Here is a 22,264-nt window from a genome sequence, read left to right on the forward strand (position 1 = left end):
CATATATGATATTATACATGTTTCAGTGCCATTCTCCCAAATCATCCCACCCTCTCCCTCTCCCACAGAGTTCAAAAGACTGTTCTATACATCTGTGTCTCTTTTGCTGTCTCGCATCAGGGTTATCGTTACCATCTTTCTAAATTCCATATATATGCATTAGTATACTGTATTGGTGTTTTTCTTTCTGGCTTACTTCATTCTGTATAATAGGCTCCTTTATGTCTTGAGATCAGTGTTTAAGCTTTTCTTATAACCTAGAAATGGGGCTTCCCTGGTGGCTTGCAATGCAGAAAACCTGAGTTCGATCCTTGAGTCGGGAAGATCCCCTGGAGAAGGGAATGGCACCCACTCCAGTATTCTTGCCTGGAAAATACCATGGACAGAGATGCTTGGCAGGCTATTGCCTGGGGGGTCACAAAGAGTCGGACATGACTGAGCGACTAATATTCAGTGTGTATCCTCCATGGGGTGAACCCTAAGGGTGCTCTCAATCCACTCTTCAAAATTAATAGAATTTTTTCTTTCTTTTCAAGCTACCATGTTTCTTGAAAACTGGAAGCGATTACAGATGCGACTGGGCTACTTCTGGGACCTGACTGGCATTGAAGAGGAAGAAGTGAGTTCTCTTTGGATTTCTGCTTTGCTTTGCCTCTGGAAATAAATCATCTTGAGTGAAATAGCTACTTTCTTTGCTCTCACAGGAGCTGGTCACCTGCCAAGTCTTGCTGTGACCCCTTTCCTAGCTTGGCTCCATGGGCTAAGCCAGGGTTGATAGGCACTGAGGCCAAGAGTTGAAATCATCTATCTTCTCTTGACCTGTAAGACCTCAGACTTGATGGGTAGCCAGATGTGCTGGTGACCCTTGGTGGGAAAAAATGGCACGAGAAGCCTTGCCGTAGCCTTGAGGTTCAATTCAACATTCTTCCACCTCCTGTCTCATTGGTTCTTGAGAGCATGAAGCAAGAGGCTGTGACCCAGACGTGTTATATGGACGTGTCTGGATGCCCCTGGTAGCCTGCTGGGGGTCGGGTGGAGGCATGGGTCCCAGGTGCCTTTGATGTTCATGGAAAAGGAAAGAACCACTCACCCAGTACCTTGTCAGCAGATGTGACATGGGAACATGAGCTAAGAGAAAGCGTAGGTTCTTTCAGAGTCAAGTTTTATGGACAGATGTTGTTTAAAGGATGAAAGTAACTGACCTACCCTTGGGGCTCATTTGAGAACTAGGGCCCCTGATGATATTGGAGTTGACGATGACCAGCATGGGCACGGTTGCTCATGTTATCTATTCCCACTTGCTGCCATTGCCTGAATAGCAGAAGTGAATATTAGCTAGGCACTCGCGATGCTGTGGGCATTGTCAATGAGGTGGTGGGACAGTGTCCAGAGGTCCAGGAGGCACCCCCAGTATTTTGAGTACCATGGACTGGCTGGCCACGAGCATATGGTGGCCTCGTGTAGAGCTGACCTTTTCTGTATTCTCCATCACTTATTGATGTCTGTTGCCTTGGAGACTAGGGACCCTTGGCTCTGTGACCCTGATGCTTTGATCCAAGCTAGTGACACCCCCAGTTTAGTCTTGCTCCCAAGTCTGTGTGGCTCCCTGGTCTGTGATACAGCATCCTCCCCTCTCCTTAAAGCTCCAGGTATTCAGCTTGCCTTTGAGCAGGTGGGCATTCGATGGCCATGGATTGAGTTCACATGCTCACTCTATCCCCAGTCTTCTGCGTTAAGTGTATACCTGGGGACTCATAACATTGCAGATTCTGTGGCAAATGAGAGAATGTACATATGGATTCTGCCTTCAGAGTGGATACAAATTAGTTAAGAAGATAAACAATGCAGAATAATGAAGGCAATTGCATTTCTTGGGGAAAAGTGGCCAAAGCAGTGCTTCCAATGGAAAGAGCTGTCAGAGTTGGACTGTGTGGGTGATTTTGTCCTGTTCCATTTCATTCCAGAGACAGAAAGGGAGAGAGGAGAGAAGAGAGAGGAGAGGGCTGTAGCTGGATGTGGGAAGAGGGTGGGGGCACAGCTCCCTTCTCTTAAGGCCAGGACTCTGAGGTCTCCAAGGAAAAGAAGAAGCTTCTTGGCACCTAAGCCTGTGTGAGGCCAGAAACAGGCCAAGTGTGTCTTCCGAGTAGCATTGAGGAAGCCATCAAGTCTCTCTGTAGAGAGGATGTGTGAACACACTCACATGGAGAAAGGCATCTATCAGGACTCGGTGCCCTGGAAATCTCAGTCTTGGGCCCCTGGCAGGAGTGAGATGTTAATCCATTTTTGTTTCTTGTAACCAGGTTTCCTGTTTCCTGTTTAACCGATGAGCCATGGTCAAGTCTTGGGAGGGGCCTGACTTCAGGAACTCCTGTGCAGGCTGAGAGGGGCCTGACCAAGCCTGGGTTCACCCTGGCACAAGGCGCTGGTCCTGACAGGCTCTCTGTGTGAGGTTCCTGGGGGTGGATCAGTTCTGCAAGCATTGTTTATGTGTCCCTGTGCACCAGACTCGGGGCAGGCGTGATCGGGAGAAGGGAGGACAGCTGTGTCTTTGCTTCCAGGTATTTAGATTTTTGGACTTGGATATTAAACACACTTTAAATTGAGTTAAATCTGAACATGCACATCAAACAACTACTATGGACCAGGTTCTGATTTGGGGTGTGGCAATCCCACAGACATGGTCTTTGAGCATCTTCAAAGGACTGAATTCAGCTAAGGGACTCTCTGGTCTCTGAATATTTAGAATACAACAGTGAGTTTGAGAGAAATTATTTCTGGCCTAAAAGAATGCTTAAAAACAATAGACTTAAGGCAGAAGGAGAAGGGGGCGGCAGAGGATGAGATGGTTAGATGGTATCACTGACTAAATGGACATGAATTTGAGCAAACTCTAGGAGATAGTGAAAGACAGGGAAGCCTGGTGTGCTGCAGTCTATAAGATCACAACTAAACAACAACAAAAAATCAAGGTTTTGGAGACTGGTTGAATTTTAATGAGGAGCAAAGGGAAGAACGGGTACCCATATGAGGAAACAGCCAACAGGACCATTGATCTGGGGAAGCTCATGTGTGGCTCAAAGGTAGTGAGATGCCTGGGAAGTGTCGTTGGCTGCAGGGAAAAGGGATTGGGCTGCAGTGGGGGGCAGAACAGCAAATGCAGGCTGGTGGTCAGGCCAGGGAGCGTCCTGATTGCTGCTGTGTCTCCTTAGGTCATGAGAAGGCACTGAAGGCAAGATTGGCAGGTATTTGTGACCCACCCTGGGACTTATATGAAGTGTCGGGGGCAGATTTAGTGTTAGTTGCTCAGTTGTGTCCAACTCTTTGCGACCTCATGAGCTGTAGCCCTCCAGGCTCTTCTGTCCATGGGATTTCCCAGACAAGAATACTGAAATGGGTTCCCATTTCCTTTTCCAGGGGATTTTCCTCACCCAGAGGTCAAGCTCTGATCTCCGTCACGTGGGCAGATTCTTTACCGTCTGAGCCACCAGGGAAGCCCTAACCTATGTTCAAATGAGGAGCAAGAGAATGGCAAATACTACCTGGGCTTTGGGGAGAGGGATGCAGGAGTCCTTGAAGGTTATGATTAGAGCTGTTTCTCTGATCTCCAAGTCTCAGGAATCCTCCCGTAGGCAGCTGTACAGACAGAGCCCCCAGACAGCCTTCTTTCCTGTGGTCTTTATTAGGAAATGTGTGGGAGATGAGGGTGCTAACTCACACAGAGACCAGAGACATCCACCCTCTGTCCCTCCCGCTTGGGGTGCCCCCTCCACATGGGACACCATGGAAATGAGCAGGGGAATGGGGAAGGAGGCCGGAGAACCCACGTCCTGCGTCAGCAGCCTCAGGTCGAGGGGCCTCCTTGTGGAACCAGCAGAGACGTCCCAAGAGACTCCTTTGGAGCCTGTTGAAGGAGCCTTCTGCCAGACCTCATGAGTCTTTGCTGTGAAGCGGGGTGGTCTTCATCTTGGCCACCTCTCTTGCCCAATTACCTTCTGCCTTCAGGCCCCAGGTGTCCTTGGGACCCCTCAAAGAGTGGCCTTATTTGGGCATAGAGTCCTCCCCTCCATTTCTCCCATCCACATCTACCATGTCAGGCTTAGCTGTCCCTAACGGCTTCCCATCACATAAGACACAGCCTCCTGCCTCCTCTCTGAGCCCAGCTCATGGTGGCCTTCTCCTCCTCTGGAAATTCCAGCCTCCTGGATCTGCCTTCTCTCCACGGCTCCTTCTAGGCTTTGCACTGGCTCTTTCTGCTGCCTTGAAGGTGCCAGTCTCCACCTGACCTGATTCTTTCTTGGCTTTCCTGTCCCAGCGTTACCCTCCTCCGGCTGCTGTCGTCGTTCAGTCTCTAAGTCATGTCTGACGCTTTGCGACCCCATGGACTGCAGCACGCCAGGCTTCCGTGTCCTCCATTATCTCCCAGAGTTTGCTCAGACTCATGTCTGTTCAGTTGGTGATGCCGTCCAGCCATCTCATCCTCTGTCGTCCCCTTCTCCTCTTGCCCTCAATCTTTCACAGCATCAGGGTCTTTTCCAATGAGTCAGCTCTTTGCATCAGGTGGCCATAGTGTTGGAGGTTCAACTTCAGCACCAGTCCTTCCAATGAATATTCAGAATTGACTTCCTTTAGGATAGACTGGTTTGATCTCCTTTCAGTCCAAGGGGCTCTCAAGAGTCTTCTCCAGCACCACAATTTGAAGGCATCAGTTCTTCAGTGCTCAACCTTTTTATGGTCCAACTCTCACATCCATACCTTCCCTAAATCCCCTTTCTGAAGCGGCCAGCCTGACATTTCTCTTGCTGCTCTGAGTCCCCACCTGCTGGCTTCTTATTGGTGGGTTTGTTTGGTTACTGTCACCTTCCTTGACTTCGGGATAAGCTCCTGGAGAGGAAGGACCTTGTATGTAGCCTCAGAACCTGGAAAAGAGCTCCTACAGGCTCAGAGAACAGGAGGTGCTTGATGGCTCTTGGAGGGAGACCTTTGTTGATTGCATCTGCAGATTTACCTCTGTAGATCAGCAAAGACTGGTTCTGAGCTGGCCTAGGCCCTCTCTTCAGGACAGCTCCTGAGGGATCAAACAGATGGAAGCAGCTTTGTGAAATATTTCCCAAAGCTTTGTGGGAGGGTTATGTATTTGTGATGACTTGGCATCAGACCACCCATCTAGGGAGGCTATGTTTAATGATGACCTGCCCACAGCTGGATATGTTGGAGCCATGCTCATGGGGGTCTAGATGCTACTCTGGCTGGGAGATCATTGATCCAGCTCCCTGCCTTTGAGGAATCTTGTGACCTAACCTGATCTTCTTGACTGTAAGCAGGGAGATCCTTGTCTGACCTTGCTTCAGTTGCAAAGCAGAGAAGCCTAAGACTCCGCTTTCAGAGCCTTGGACTCCTATGTGCCAAGAGCTCTTGGCTTCTTCTAAACAAATGAGGGGGATCTGAACTGGGGCCCAGAGTATGGTGCGGGGGCCACAGTCACAACTGGGAGGTGCCTCTATGTGATGTCCCATCTTTGGAAAATCAGGGACTGGTCAGGAGCCTCCTCTCATCAGAAGAGAAGGCCCTGAAGCTCCTCTGCAGTGGGTGACAGGGTGAAAGCAAGTCTTGCTTGAAGGTCTTTGGAATCCAGATTCTGGTACTCAACAAAAACACTCAGCTATTATTTTATAGTTAAAATCTTCCATAGCGATCATATAGAAGAAAAGCAACTGGATTTCAGAGGCCATGGAGGAAAAGGTCACACTGTGCTTCTCAGAGTATTTCTGCAGGATGTTATTTGCTGGAAGTAAAAGAAGTTTTGTGGGACCTGCTGGGCTGAAGAATATTCAGCAGGTGTCTTTACAGGAGAACCTTTTCAGAGCTTTTATTAGGCTCTTTGTGACTCTCAGGTGACATGTTGTATGGAGTTTTCCAATCAGTTCGAGCCTGGAATCCTTTTTTAACCCCAAACTCTCCTGGCACACACATTAGGAAGTGCTATGTTGGAGGATGGATGAAGAGGAGAGACCAAACGAAGTGAACTGCACAAGCATTTAGGGATTTCTGTGTGCTCCCTATGGTGCTAATTACTGTGAGAAGCACAAAATAGTGCAGACCAGATAGCAGATTCTTATATTAGGATGTAAAGACTCTCACACGCAGAACAACTAGGAAATAATTTTAAAAAAAAACGTGATCAAGAACTACATGTCGTACAAGCTATAAAACTCGAAGGTTTTGAGAGAGGCACCGCCGCCTGTGGTTCAGCAGGCAGAGAAGGTCCCACCTCTCAGGGTGGACTGCATCCTGGAGACTGGTTGATGATGGGAAGCCTTCAGAATTCTGGAATAGCTCCTTCTCTCTTATATCAGTTATTCTTATGAGTCACGCGTGTAGTTTCTCCTCTCCAGCATCATGGCATTTCCCAGGAAAGTCAGAGATAGATAAGGAGCCTAGCTTGTTGGCTTTCGGAATCTCTGAGGCATGAGCAGTGATAAGGGAATGTGTGTTCTCTGAGTCTGCTGAGACCCAGCTCTGGGATCCCTGCCTGGGAGTTCTCGGTAAATGTTGCAGGAATGTGAAGTCCTCACATCCTGGATATTGGTCCTTGAAAGCTGCAGGGAAGACACTTAACTTACACCGTTAAGTTCTCTTTGAAGTCAGCCGTGCATCTTCCTGTCCCAGCCTCTGAGTTGCTGGGACTGTGGTCTTTCCAACGAGCCAGGCTCTCTTTCTCATGCCTGGTGACTCACTGTTCAGGTTTGTGTTGCTGAGTGGCCCCGGGGATGTCTCCTGAGCACCGGTGCACTTGCCAGTGAGTTACTCACCTAGACTGAACAGGAAACAGGTCCAGGCAAGCAAGTTTTAAGATTCCCTGTGGCCGCCTTTAGCTTTGATGTTTATTGGCCGCCATTTTTAGCTTGCAGAAGAATGACTTGAGGAAGACACTCGGTCCTTGCCCTAACATCCAGCTGTGGGGCACATCTGTTTCTCCAGCTGGGACTGGGCTTATTGAAACTACAGTGGAGGCTGAGGATAGATGGTGGGGTGGCTGGAGGCAGCCTTTGCTCACTGCTGTGTGCAGCTCAGGGCTCCTGTCTGTATCAGCTGCTTGTTAACGCTTCCTCTCTCTTTTCTCAACACTGGCACTGCCCCCAGGAACGTGCTCAGGTTTGGTTTTCAGTGTGATAACAACTGTCGTGTGTCCTCCTTTCCTGCCACGTTGTGTTCCTGGTTTTCCTGGTCTAGACGCCTCGTGGATGGGTGTGGTATGGCAGTTGTTGTGGTGGGGTGGATGCCTGCGGTGTGGCGGTCGTGTGTGGTGCGGCGGTCGTGTGTGGTGTGGCGGTTGTGTGAGGTATGGCAGTCATGTGGTGTGGTAGTCGTGTGTAGTGTGGCTGTCATATGTGTTGTGGTGGTTGTGTGTAGTATGGCGGTCATGTGGTGTGGCAGTGGTGTATACTGTGGCAGTTGTGTGTAGTGTGGTGGTTGTGTGTGATGTGGTGGTCGCGTGTGGTGGAATGGTTGTGTGTGGTGTGGCAGTCATGTGTGGTGTGGTGGTTGTGTGTGTAGTATGGCGGTCCTGTGGTGTGGCAGTGGGGTATACTGTGGCAGTTGTGTGTAGTGTGGTGGTCGCGTGTAGTGTGGTGGTCGTGTGTGGTGAGGTGTTGTGGTCGTGTGTGGTGGAGTGGTCGTGTGTGGTGTGGCAGTCATGTGTGGTGTGGTGGTTGTGTGTGGTATGGTGGTCATGTGGTGTGGCAGTGGGGTATACTGTGGCAGTTGTGTGTAGTGTGGCAGTCGTGTGTGGTGTGGTGGTTGTGAGTGGTGTGGTGGTTGTTAGTGGTGTGGCAGCTTTCGTCCCATAGCGTCCGGTCCCGTGTCCTGACTCACTGTCCATGTGGTGTCTGGTTCTGCCCTGCAGGCCAAGGCTGCCCTACCTGTGTACTAACCACTCTTTGACTCTGGGTTTTAGGAGCATTCCCGGCCTGAGTATGAAACGAAAGTTCGCGAGAAAATGCTGAAGGAGAGCAACAAGTCTGTGGTCCGGAAACTGGGAACCAGTGGGACTGAGGCTGAGGATGAGGTAAGATGCCGGCGCTTGGTGCTCACCATCCTGTTTATTTCTTAAGATCCTGTTGTCATTGCACTGGGAATGCCTTTGTGGACAAGAAGGGCTGACAGTGGTGGGACAGGATGGGAAGAAAGCTTGATAATATCCCTCATTGTCCAGAGGGCAGAGCTCGTGGGGAGCAGGCTTCTGCCACAACTCGATTTATCTCTTTCCTGGGTGGTAGTGTCTGGACGAAATGGGAGACCCGGTCGGAAAAGCAAGAAGCCATTTCAGGCCTGGTTCTTCTGGACTTCATCACCTACACGGTGCATAACAATAGCAACCACTGCCAGACCAACCATCTCAGTGACAGCTAGCCCTCCCCGAGTTCCTGATACGGGCCAGACGCTGTTCTCAGCGCATTTTATTCTTGCAATAAATTTATGAAGCTGGCACAATTTTTCTGTAAATGAAAGCTAATGAAAAAAGTTATGTGCACAAATTAAGTCATTGGCCGGAGGTCACCCAGCCAGTGAATGGGGGGTGTGGATCAGGGATTCCAACCCAGGCCTGTCTCTGACAGTCTGGGCATCTAACTACAATTCAAGGATGAATTGAGAAATGGCTCTTAGGGCTGGCAGAGGCGCACTTGAGCCTGTGTTTGCCTGAGCTGCTCATACGCCGTTCCTCACATTTCATTTTCTCTGGATGGGCCTCCAAAGTAGAGAGGCGATGGTGAACTTGGCTCGTGAGTCGTTTTCTGAGTTTTTGGGTGGCATTCAAACATCACAACAGAGCTTCAGAAACTGCACTGTGATCCGTAAATACTCTCAGTCCCTGTGAGGTGGGGGTTCGGGGGAGACTCCTCTTTGGCAGTGCCGGTCTCCTCTGCATGCCACCCTTTTTGAAACCAAGTGTGTGTGTGTGTGTGAGTGTGTGTGTGTGTGTGTGTATGTGTGTTTATGTCTTTCCTAATCTGGTTCCTGAAAAAAATCAACGAGATCGACAATCTGTTGTTTTTACATGTGTCTTTTCTCCATTTTGGATTCGAATTCAAATTTTATTTAATTTTACATTCTTTAAGTTGGAACCATTCATGTTAACATGCAAATTTATTCAAGCACCAATACAGAAGAATGTGGTGTTTTTGAGCCCAGAATGCTAGCTTGCTTTCTTCCTTTTTTTTTTTTATAAAAGAAACAGGACTTAGAAGAGAAAGGGGGTGGCCTGTCTGAATTATTTTTCCCTAGAAAACAGTGAGTCAAAGACCACCAATTATTTGGGGAGAAAAATGGTTCATTCTTAGGGAAGAGTAATCGTCGCCACCAGCTTCATCAGAAAGCGAGCATATTGTATCCTGTCGACTCTGGCAATCTCATGCAGCCCCCTTTCTCCACCCCAGGGTAATACACATTGGGTAATTCTATGGAAATCACACGTAACTTTTATTGACCACTGACTCATTTAATTTTAATTCCATAGACGGGAATGCCGAGGAGCTGAATCTGCGTACGTTGAGACTGTGGTTCTGACTTAAGCACTACTTGGATATATATACATGATGGGTGAAATAACTTTCAGGAACCATGAATTATTGAAAGACATCTGAATGCATTATGAATGATACATACGTTTATGTTTCAGCATTCAACATTTATTTTCATTACACTGTTGATAATGCAGAGCTCAAAGCCCCTAATGCCTTATAGGTACTGGAAGGGAAATGACCTTCCCAAATGAGCAGTGTAAGCTAAAAATGGCTGGGAATTTGATTGTCAGCATCTTACTTGCATTCCCTCCGTTCTGTTACTATCGGAAGTGTGCTTCTGTTCATGCTGTAAGTCTAGCCGGAGGCAGGAGATGAAGAGAGAAGCACGTGTTGCTGCCTGATGGGAGTGATGTTTCTCTAGCCTCCGGGAAGAGTGGAGGTCAATACCCACGGCAAAATGGGACTCTCGGGGCACCATCATGGGCGGGATGCTTAGGAAAGGCACGTGCTTCTGGGAAATGGACAGGGACCAAGAGTCAAAGTCTAGATGATGGTTTTGGATGTGCTTCTTTCATCCCAGAGGCTCACCTTGGCTCTGCCTACTTTGTAACCCTGAGGCTGCGTGTTCCGTCTCTCCTTATATTCCTTCCTCTTGAATGCTTAAAACTACCATTTATCTGAATTTATTTACAAAACAGAAACAGATTCACAGACTTTGAGAATGAACTTATGATTGCTGGAGGTTGGGGGCGGATAGGAAGGGAAGGCATAGTTAGGGAGCTTGGGATGGACATGTACACACTGCTGTATTTAAAACGGATAACCAAAGACTTACTGTATAAACACAGGGAATTCTGCTCAATGTTATGCGCCAGCCTCAATGGGAGGGGAGTCTGGGGGAGAATGGATATAAGGATATATATGGCTGAGTCCTTTTACTGTCCACCTGAAAATATTACAACATTGTTAATCGGCTATAATCTAACATAAAATAAAAACTTTTTTAAAAAGAAAAAAAACCTTCCATTTGTCCAAGCTCAGATGGTAGAGGAAATTATGGAAGACCACATAGCTAGTTGTGGAGGAGCTAGTAGTCAAACTCAGCTCCACCTTATCCCCAAGGCCTATTGTTTCTTAGAAAGTTTTTTTTTTTTTCTTAAAGATGTCAAGTTCCTTTTTAAAAACATCTTTATAGCAATTTAATTCTCAGACCATAACCTTCACCCATTTAAATTAAACAGTCCAGCGGTTTTCAGAATGTTCATAGTTTTGTGCAGTCATTCCCACAATCTAAGTTTAAAGTATTTTTATCTTTTTAAAAAGAAACCCTATACCCTGGGAAGCAAGTTTTTTACTTCTTGTTTCAACAGATTTGCCCATTCTGGATTTGCGTGTAAATGAAATCATGGAAAATGAGCTATTTCTGTTCTTTTATTTAGCAGAATATTTTCGTTATCCACCCGTCTTGTAGCTGTATTAGTACTTCTTTCATTTTTTATTGCTAAATAGTATTCCATATTTTGGATATACCCAATTTTATTTATACAGCCATCAGTTGATGGACCTATAGATGGCTTTTCACTTTTTGGCTATTATGAACAATGCTGCTATGGACATTTGTGTACCAGGTTTTGTATGGATATATGTTTTCACATTTTTTGGTACATTATTGGATCATAAGGTAACTCTGGTTTAACATTTTGAAGAACTGCTGTGATATTTTTCAAAGTGGTTGCACCATTTCACATGCCAACCAGCAAATACAGAAAGACTCTTAATTTCTCCACATCCTCACCAACACTTGTTATCATCTTTTTTATTTTATCCATCCTACTTGTGTGAAGTGGTATTTCGTTGTGGTTTGAATTAGCATTTCCCTAATGACTAATGATGTTGAACATCTTTTCATGTGCTTATGTGCAATTTTTATGTATTCTTTGGAAAAATTTCTATTCAAATTCATTGTTCATTTTTAAATTTGGGTTAATTTCTTTTTATTATTGTGTTAAGAGTTATTGACATAATCTGAACACCAGTTCCTTTGCAAATACTATGATTTACAAATATTTTCTCCCTTTCTGTGGATTTTTAAAAATTTAATTAGTGATGCAGTTTGCTTCAAATTTTCTGGTTTTGTCTTTGTCGCTTGTGCTTTGGTGTCGTATCTGAGAAACCATTGCCTAATCCAGTGTTATAGAGATATACTGTCAACTCTTCTAAGAACTTTACAGTGTTAGCTCTTAAATTTAGGTTTATGATGCACTTTGAATTAATTTTTGTATATGATGTAAGTAAGGAGTTCACACTCATTTTTTTTGCATGAATATTCAGTTTTTCTGGCACTATTTGTTGAAAAGACTATTTTCTCCATTGAACTATCTTTATACCCTCATCAAAAATCAATTGATCGTAAATGTAAGAGTTCATTTCTTTCTGGACACTCAGTTCTATTTCATTAACCTATTTGTCTGTCCTTAGGCCATTACCACATTATCTCGATTAATTATTACACCTGTGTAATAAGTTTTGAAATTGGGAATGTGACTCTATGCTTCTTTTTCAGAATTTTGGACAATTATGGGTGTCTTGAATTTCCATGTTAGTGTTATTACCAGCTTGTCAATTTCTGCTGAAAAAGAAAGATTGAATTTTTGATAGGGATTGAGTTGAGTTTGTAGATTAATTCAGGCAGTAGTACCATCTTAATGATGCTGAATCTTCTAATCTATGAACATGGTATATCTTTTCATTTATTTAGAGCTTTCAAAAACGTTTTATATTTTCAGGGTACAGTTCTTACACATCTTTAGTTAAACTTGTTTACAATAGTATTATTGTTTTCCATGCAGTTGCAAATGTAACTGTTTTCATAATTTCAATTTTGGATTGTTCATTGCTAGTATATAGGACTGCAGTTGATTTTTGTATGTTGATTTTATATCCCACAACTTTGTGGAACTCATTTATTAATTCTGTTAGTGTTTAGTGGATTCCTTAGGATTTTCAGTTTATAAGATCATGTCATCTTGAAGAGAGTTTTACTTCTTTCTTTCCCAACCTGGGTACATTTTGTCTCTCTCTCCATCCTCTGTCCCTCCCCTCTTTTCTCCATAATTGCCCTGACAAGAATATCTTGTACAGTGTTGAGTAGTAGTGATGAGAGTCGACTTCTCTGTCTTGTTCTGAAACTTAGCCTTTCACCATTAGGTGTGCTGTTAACTGTGACCCATTGCTCTTTAACTCTGTCTGTAGGCTTCCCTGAGGAGAATTCACAACGTATCACCAGGTGGCCAAGCCCATCTGCAGTCTCTTCTGCCTCAGTTGTCACATGGGGAGATTGGATTGTAGCCTCTGCTTTTTTCTGCTGATGGCAGATCATGTCAGTCATTAGCCCATAACTGTGGGGGACAGACTGTCTCATTTTAGATGGTGGTAATTTGGCTATTTTAATATCTGCTGTTATGATGTTCAAGACTGTGGGCGTAGTGAAGATGGTAAAGAGATGAGCTTAGAAGTAATATTTATGGAGTGCTTGCTCTGTGCGAGTCTTTATGGGTTTTATTTCATTTTAAGTCTCAAAGCCATTATTATTTCCAATTTTATATGTGAGGAAACTGAGGCTTATTTATCTAGAAAGAAGGAAATTGCTCAAAGCTTGTATATGGCCAGATGGTTTAACTTAAGAATAATGCTTTTTTTAAAAAAAAACTGGAGTGTAGTTGCTTTACAATGTTGTGTTAGTTTCTGCTGTACAATGAAGTGAATCAACTATATGTATACATATATCCCCTCCCTCTTGGACCTCGCTCCCATCCTGCATCCCACACACCCTCCATCCCACCCACCTAGGTCACTGCAGAGCACCCAGCTGACTTCCCTGTGCAATACAGTGGCTTCCCACTAGCTGTCTATTTTACAGCTGTTCACACATGGCAGTGTATACATGCCAATCCCAGGCTCCTAAATCATCCCATTCCCGACCCTGTCTCTTCCTCCCCCATCTGTTCTCTACTCCTGCCCTACAAATAGATTCATCTGTACCATTTTTCTTGATTTCACATATGTGCATTAATATATGATATTTATTTTTCTTTTTTTGACTTACTTCACTCTGTGACCATGTCTAGGTCCATCCATATCTCTACAAATGACCCAATTTCATCCCTTCTAATGGTTGAGTAATATTCTGTTGTGTATACATACTACATCTTAGTTATCCATTCATCTGTCGGTGGACATTTAAGTTGCTTCCACATCCTAGCTATTGCAAATAGTGCTAAAACGAACATTGGGGTGCATGTGTCTTTTTGAATTATGCTTTTCTCAGAGTATATACCCAGGAGTGAAATTGCTGAATCATATAGTAGTTCCCTGGTGGCTCAACAGTAAAAGCATCTGCCTACAATGCAGGAGACCCGGGATCTACCTCTGGGTCAGGAAGATCCCCTGGAGAAGGAAATGGCAACCCACTCCAGTACTCTTGCCTGGGAAATCCCATGGCCAGACAGAGGAGCCTGGTAGGCTATAGTCCATTGGGTCGCAAAAGAGTCGGACACAACTGAGTGACTTCACTTATAGTAGTTCTATTTTTAGTTTTTTAAAAGAACCACCATAATACTGTTCTACATAGTGGCTGTATCAATTAACATTTTCACCAACCGTGTAGGAGGGTTCCCTTCTCTCCACACCCTCTCAGCATTTATTGTTTGTTTGTAGATTTTTTTTTGATGATGGGCGTTCTGACTGGTGTGCGCTGATACCTCATTGTACAGGATCTTTGTCGACCCAGCGCCTGGAGTAATGAGAATAAAAGAACAATGCTTTTGATTCTTGTGCTGTTCTGCTTTTAGAATGTTTGCTCTCAACAGAGCCTCAGACCCTCCTGAAGAATCATGCTTGAGGTTCTTGCTTATTCTAAAGGCAGGAAGGAATGAGGTGTCATTGGAAATATGGGTACAAGACAACCAGAGACCCTGCTTTTCCTTTATGGTTTTGTGGCAGCCTTGCTGGACTGATGCCATATTTCCACTGAGAGCAACAGTGAGTAGAATTAGCTCCGTTTCCAGCAGAAGTTCAACCAACACTGGAGAGGATTCATGACTATAAACTCAGAGATATATTGTGTTTCCCAGGAAGAATATGAGGCTGGAACTTCTCATAAAAGAATAAGCTTGCTCCATTTTTTTTTTTCTCTTGGATTATTGGACTTTTTCTGAAATAGTCTATTCTGGACAGATTTGCAGTTTTCCTCAAGTTTCCCTCCAGGGCAAGATTTTTCTCTGTTCACACGAGATGATAAAGCTCTAACTTGAGAAAGCTGGTGAGATACTATGGCTGCTGGGATTGGGGGGCGGTCCTGGTCTCTGCCTCCCACCCCTGACCCTTCTCATCCCAGTCCCGCCTCCTTTCCTGCAATAAACTTCCTACTAGTGAGAATACCATCAGAAAGCGGAAGGCTTGCTGCATAGTTCCAAAGAGGGAAAATAATCCCAGGAACTAATTATAAAGGTGTAGCTGTTGTTGTTCAGTCCCTAAGTCATGTCCAACTTTTTGTAACCCCATGAACTGCAGCATGCCAGGCTTCCCTGTCCTCACTATCTCCTTGAGTCTGCTCAAACGCATGTCCATTGAGTCAGTAATGCCATATAACCATCTCATGCTTGGTCGCTCCCTTCTCCTCCTGCCCTCAGTCTTTCCCAGCATCAGGGTCTTTTCCAATGAGTTGGCTCTGCATCAAGGGTCCAAAGTATTGGAGCTTCAGCTTCAGCACCAGTCCTTAGGATTGACTGGTTTAATTTCCTACTGTCCAAGGGACTCCCAAGAGTTTTCTCCAGCACCACAGTTGAAAAGCATCAGTTCTTCCGTGCTCAACCTTCTTTATGGTCTAACTCTCACATCCATACACGACTATTGGAAAAACTGTAGCTCTGATTCTATGGGTCTTTTAGAATAGGGGAAATTGAGGCAAGCAGGGGCTGGTGAGGCAGAGCAGAGATTAACAACAGGAAGGGACTGCTCCCACTCTTAGGGCTGGAAGGACCAAGAGGGAGGTGGTCTCAGCAAACCCTGCGGGTGCTGGCACCTGGCAGGAAGTGCAGCCCTTTCTGGAGACGCAGGTAGAGGCAGCCAGTGTCCCCCTCCTGCCTCTGAGTCCACCGCCAATGCCCCCTGTTGGCCAAATACAACCACAGGTCAGGTGATGGATTATTCCGGGAGATACGGTTTTAGGGCTCAGCACCCGGCAACACCGAGCAGAGGAAGTGGACATTGGAGGGTAGGTCTGAGGGCCAAATGGAGCAGGACAGGCCAGAGGTCCAGTCAAAAGTCAGCACCACTTTGGGACCTACTAGCCACTGATAGGTCACTTAAGCCAAGTCCTTGTATTGGGGAGTTGAGAGGCTGTTGGGACTAGAAATAAAAATTTGGCAGAAAGCATGAGAATTCTGACCACTGACATTAAGGCAAGAATACATGAGTCATCGGGGACTCTGACAATTCCCGGGCTGTTGAGAACATTCATGTGAGCGGGGAGGGTGGGCTGTGGTGTGAGCACCTGTGAGTGTGTGTCTGTGTGTATGTGAGACAGTGCCATGAAAGTGACTCAGGTGGGGTCAGACCTGAAGGCTTCCGTGAGGAAGGAAAAACATGTAATATTCCTGTGTCAAGGAGCAGGGAGCATGTGGCAAGCTGGGGAAATGGTGCAGTAGGTAGTGAAAGTCTGCTAGAAACCTGTCCCTAGGAGAACCTTTAAAACCCCATTGAACGCATCCCAGGAGTTTACCTCTTGGGACTTGTCGTCACCCAAATGTTTATCCAAGGTGGGTTGTGGGTACCTGGCCCACCGCGGCCTGGCACTGCCTGCAATGCTGACATTTAATGAATGTTTTATGGGGAATAGTCACCAAGAGGAGGCCTATGGATGGACGGGTGTTAACTTACTGCTCAGCACACCACCCTGGGGACAATTATTTCAAAAGAAAACTCATCTAAAGTTGAAGTATTGAAACATTTACGGCAGATGCCTCTGGCAGGCGCAACAAACAAACATGTGGAATAAATTATGCATCGTTGAAGGCCTGGGCTGGGAGGCTGGGACGACGGCAGGAAGAAGCGGGGAGTTGTCAGAGCTGGGGTGCGGGGTCCCGTCTGCGCTCTCACTCAGGGCCAGAGGCGTCTACCAGAAAGTCCTGTGGAACAGACTTCCCTCGGGCTCTCTTTTGGAGGCGCTAGATATCGAATGACTGTTGGAGGGTCAAAAAAATCATAAGAATACCTCTCCCATAGTTTTCCCAGACTTGTCTTGGGGATTAAGAAGATTCCTCATTGGGTACATGGGATTAGAACTTTTAAAACTGAGCTAGTTTATGTGGTATTAATATTAAAATACTAAGTATTGTTAATCTGCATGAGATACATTTCCTTGTCAACAATATTTACCATTATATATATATATTATTTTTTTGCTGAAAATAAATATTTTGTATTGTCACCTAAAAAAAGGAAAAAATGGAGGTTCCTGGTTGGCAAAGGGAAACCCTGGGAACAGAAAGGGGCTCAGTTGGCTAAAGTGTCACATAGTGAGGAGCTGAGGTGAGGCTGGAACCCAGGTTGTTTCTGGAAATATCGATTTAATTGCACACACGCACTCACACACACACACATACACACACACACATGCACACACACTCTCTCTGTCTCTGTCTCAGGAGAGAGCCATGAACAAGTTTTCACACTTTGTCAAGAAAGTTTCTTGACAGGAAGACTGTGTTTCCCAAACTGTGCTCCCCAGGGCACCCCAGGGTGCCTCAGGGAACGCACAGAAGTCATGGTGTTTTTAAACATCTTTGAGGGCGGCCCAACAATACCTGGGATCTGCCAGACGCTGGTGGGGCCGCTACCCCAGCAGGATCAGTGCTAAACCACAAGACATGCCCGTCAGTGTCACCAGGTCTTTGAGAAGCTGGGTCTGCTGTGAGGGCAGCAGAGCTCCAGCACAGATTTATTGTGAAACAGAAGCTGCAAGTGTCAGGCCCAGCGGGACTCCTGGCAGGGAGGAGCCTGGTGTCCTGTAGGTGGATGTATCCTTTTAGCAAGTAATTAGGGTGAAGAATGAAATAAAAATGTTTTTCTTTCAATTATTGTGTATTTTTTCCTAAATGGCTACGAGGCTGTTAGGACATAAAGACTAATTAAGTTAAAGGGACTTAAATCCTCATTAAATGTAACCTTTAATCTTTTTTTTTTTTTCAGTTGAGGAGCATCCCATAAACATGACTGAGCTGTGAAAAGCTCAGGAACTGAGAACTTTTGGGGACCCTTGTGGGTAGGGGCTTCCTCTCCACAGAGGCTTGAGAGTAGAGGATGCGAGCAAGGGCGGAGGGTTTTAAACAGATAACTAAGTGTGTGCCTGCACGGTCATGTCCGGCTCTCTGCAATCCCACGGGCTGTAGCCCACCAGGCTCTTCTGTCCGTGGGATTTCCTAGGCAAGAATACTGGAGTGGGTTGCTGTTTCCTTCTCCAGGAGTCTTCCCGGATCAGGGCTCAAACCCATGTCCTCCTGCATTGGCAGGCGAATTCTTTACCACTGAGCCACCAGGGATGCCCATAAAAAGATAAATGATTAATTTCAAGGATTTATCTGGGGGGCAGCAGTCAGTGACAAAGTGTGTGCAAAGGTCATGCCAGGCAGGCTGGCTTCTTCCAGGCTTGTTCCTGGGCTCCCCACCTACTCCTTTCTTGGGCCACGGAGGGGCTGCACCCCAGCATCTTCCCCCTGTGTCTCTATTTCTCTCTATCTGTCTCTGTTCCTATCTGTCTCTGTGTATATGTGTGTGTGTAGGTGCTTGTGTGTGTATTTCTGTATGGGTGGTGGGTTGGGTTTGGAGGGGCCTGATGGTTTCTGACTGGACAGCCTTTAAAATCCATGAGATTTAAAGGTAAGCCCAACAACTCCTTATCCGGAAGACTTTGCTCTACTTAGCAGTCTCTGGGTGGCTCGGGCTTCATGGATCAGTGTGCCAGAGGAGCATAGAATGTGCTCATAAACATCTCGCTTCATGGAGCCTGTGAATTATCCATCCCAGCGAGAGACTCTTCGGGTGGCCTGGGCCATAAGATGCGGGGGGCTCTGGCCCCCTTCAACTGTCAGCAGAAGTCCCTGGCTGCAGTAAGACTTTATCTCTGCTCCGTGTATACATTTCTGCTGGCCTGCATCTATATTAAGATGTTACAAATAAGTCTCGAGGCCTAGGTTATGGAGCAGAAGCTGCAGAGAGACAGGCCGCCTGGGAAATGAGGGCACAGTGGGGGCCGGGTCAGGGGGTGGAGAGGAGTAGCGGGTCTGCCTCAGAGCTAAGGCTGGGCACAGTCACGATGGTATTTCAGACCAGACCTTCATGGAAAACACAAGGCCCAAATATGTGCAAGGCTGGGGAGCGCTGGAACAGCAGAGTCACTCACGGGGGCCAGCGCATACCACTGGGATGTGTGATGTTTGCCACGAGTGACTTGCAGTTTGGGGTTTTCTTTTTTCATCTAAATGATTTTTCCATATACGGCCTGAAGCACGTAAATTAAATTTGTCTTCTGCTGCCTGGGCCAAGGTCATTATTTCACGTCCCTAGAATTCACTGGAAGCGCACACAAGCCCGTCAGGTTCCTTTGCTCTCTCGCCCTTCGTGTGCCAAAAAAATCAAAGTGTTGGTTTAATAAATTTTTCCAGGGTCAAGGGTGTCTTGACTCCTTTGCGAATCTTTGACAAGGCGTTCCAGAAAGAAGCTTTCAAAGAAAACGGGTGGGAGGGCTCTTTGGTGGGTGGAGCGGCTTCCAGATTATGCTCTTGCAGCAACAATCTCTTGAGGTGGTGAGGTCGAAGGGGTCTGCCTCTCTGTTCACCACCCAGGCCTGTCAGCCAGGCTCCAGCTGGCGAGCAGGGGCCTCCGCACAGCACCTGCCCAGTCGCCCAGTGGATGCAGTGGTCTTCTAGATATTACTTTTTTAACTCTCACGAAGATAAAGGAACTTAGAAGAAAAATGGCCCTTTCTATAGGTTTCTTCAGATACAGATCCTGAGACAGTGATTCACATGCAAAATTTATTTGGGAGTGGGGAGACCCAGGTAGCAGAGTGGGACATTGACAGAGAAGAAAAGGCCCCCAACAAAGGGCACAGCATCAGCCAAGTTACTTACCACTCTGGGCAGCTGGTGCATCATTCGGCTGGGAAATTTTGGGAGCTGGTCCGTAACATGCACTTTATAGTTCTACTGGCTGAGGGATGAGAAGCTGGGGATCTGCTTGTTCCATCAGTCACCACTGAGGGATGCTCTGTGTGTGTGTGTGCATGCAACATACACATGTAAATTCCCCTGCACTTCTGGCCTGCTTTGAACATGCACGTGAGCAGAAAAGGCTCGGGCCACCAAAAAAAACCTTCAGACGAAGCACTCTAGAGGCTGGCAGTTGAAGTTGGACCTCTCCAGTCCATAGTAAGGCTCATAGAGACTTGGAGCAGACGCCGCAGTATCAGGGTTCTAGGTCCTAAAGTGCCTCAGATAAGATCTAGTCAGAAAATCAGAAGGCCAGGAATTCAGTAGAGGGCGTATCATCCAGGGAAAGTTAATTCAAAAGGTGTCACGATTGCCGACAAGCTGAACAGGTAATGAAGCCCCACGGAGGTCAGTGTGAATGGCATCTCACTGTGTTTTTGATCTGCGCAGGAAGCTTCACATCCTTTTGTCTGTTTCCTTCTCCCTTAGGTTTTCACTCTGTGTCAGTGAAGTAGGTCTCCTTACATGTTGAAGGACGTGTTTCAGAACGTGGAACATGCTGCATTTTTTTTTTCTCTCCCAAGTTATTGCCATTTGGATATGTTGGCCTTTTATCTGTTTGATAAAACAAAATGTCAACAATTATTAGAAAGAGCAATCTGAATAGATGCTAACCTTGCCCCCTTCTTCCCCCACCCTGAGAACTCCTCATGCTTTCAGTTCAATACGTCGTTCATTCTCCTAACTTCCTGGAAAGAAACGTGTCCACGTCATTTCAGATGGGGCAGTCCAACTGAAATTTTCAGGACTGATTGTGCAGAAAGTTCAGAGCAAAGCCGATGCTAATTCTCACTTCCCTTGGTTACCGGTTTTGAGTTGGGGTCACTTGTTATCTGACTTAATCCATAATGTGCCCAAGAATTTCTATTTCTATTTCATAATGTGACCTGTATTTCTATTTTTTTTTAAAAAAAACTAAGGTCAGATCGATAGATATATTTAGTATTCACATATACTACTTTCTATGAGAATGACATCCTGCTACTTTGGCCACCTGATGCAGAGAACTGACTCATTGGAAAAGACTCTAATGCTGGAAAAGATTGAAGGCAAAAGGAGAAGGGGTGACGGAGGATGAGATGGTTAGATAGCCTCATTGACTCATGAATTTGAGCAAATTCGGGGAGATAGTGGAGGACAGGGAAGCCTCTTGTGCTCCTGCCCATGGGGTCACAGAAAGAGTCAGACACGACTTAGCGACGTAACAAAAACAAATCCCCAGCAGGCCAAATCTGGAGTTCAAGGTGAAATGTACGCTGGAATGGAGTCAGTGAAGGTGCCAACTCAGAGGCCAAAGGAAATAGGTCCTTTCATGGGTGTGATAAGCAAACGGTGCTAATTTTACTTGGAGGGCTTATGCTGTCTTTGAGGGGCCTGGCGCAGAGTGACGTGGGGAGGGAGGTGACCCACGACTTCACTATCCTTCCATCCCTGTAATCTCTGCAAAACAAACTTCTTTGAAGGGAGGAGACCTGAACCACCTCCCTTTGGGCCTTTTTCATTTCTGGGCTTTCAGCTGAAATTCCCAAGGTGTGGTCAGAAGAGAGCCTCTGAAATGCAATTCCGTATCTTCTGGGCTAACTCCGGCTTTCCGTTTTCTCTGACAAATGAGCAGTGTCTGTCCTCCAACTGGTCGGAGGTGGGAGAAGGAATAAGAGTATCCCACACCTCTAGGCCTCCATGCAGCTACCTCCTGGTCCTCACAGTGATCAGCATCTTTCCCAGTGTCAGAAGCTGGCCATAGCAGCAGCTTGGATTAAGTGCTGGCCTTTGCGAAGGGCCAGCTCATCCTACGAGTCATTCCTCACCCACAGGTTGTCCAAAGTCAGTTCCTTATCTGGGAGCCGCTGCTGTGAATTTTCTTCAGAAATACTCATGCTTTCCCAGCAATGCCACATCTAGGTTTTTCTGCATCATGATTTTACTTTTGCTGGGTCTGGGGCCAGTGGGTGTGTACTAAGGATTTCCACAGCACATTTTGACCATTTGCATCCCTATGGTATAGTCGTAATACATAACCCTGGAAGGATTAATACCCACCCAGGGCCAAGACATCCTGCTCATCAGTGGCCCAGAGTTTGCCTAACACTGACCCATTGGATCCAGCCTCCTGGTCCCCCAGGAAGGCCAGACATGGTGATGTTCAGTTCATTATAGACAGTTGACCTCCGATTCATTTTTATTATTATGGTGTGCGGTCTATCGGCCAACTTCCATAAATTTCACTCCGAATTTGGGCATCTGCATCGAGTTTAGAGAATTTGCGGTGGGACGCTTGCCCTGGAAATCTACTCAGCCGAATATTCACACTACTTAGCATGGGGCAACTCCCATCCAGGAATCTCAGAGAGCTTGTCTATAAACATGAATGAATTAATCCTCCCGACCGCGCTGTGTGCTCTGCCAGCTGGATTA

The 22,264-nt window shown here is 46.2% G+C and overlaps 1 protein-coding gene across 1 annotated transcript in view; it reads left to right on the forward strand.

Annotated features, from left to right (window-relative positions):
* The window catches only part of ANO2 (anoctamin 2), a 341,658-nt gene that overhangs the window by 178,688 nt on the left and 140,706 nt on the right, over positions 1-22,264 (forward strand). The window contains exons 13-14 of the mRNA XM_024992694.2: positions 537-619; positions 7,955-8,065. Coding sequence (XP_024848462.1) covers positions 537-619; positions 7,955-8,065 — 194 coding nt within the window. The remainder of the gene's footprint in view (positions 1-536; positions 620-7,954; positions 8,066-22,264) is intronic.

The sequence above is a fragment of the Bos taurus genome, chromosome 5 (assembly GCF_002263795.3).
Source record: "Bos taurus isolate L1 Dominette 01449 registration number 42190680 breed Hereford chromosome 5, ARS-UCD2.0, whole genome shotgun sequence".
In the NCBI taxonomy this organism is placed as follows: Eukaryota; Metazoa; Chordata; class Mammalia; order Artiodactyla; family Bovidae; genus Bos; species Bos taurus.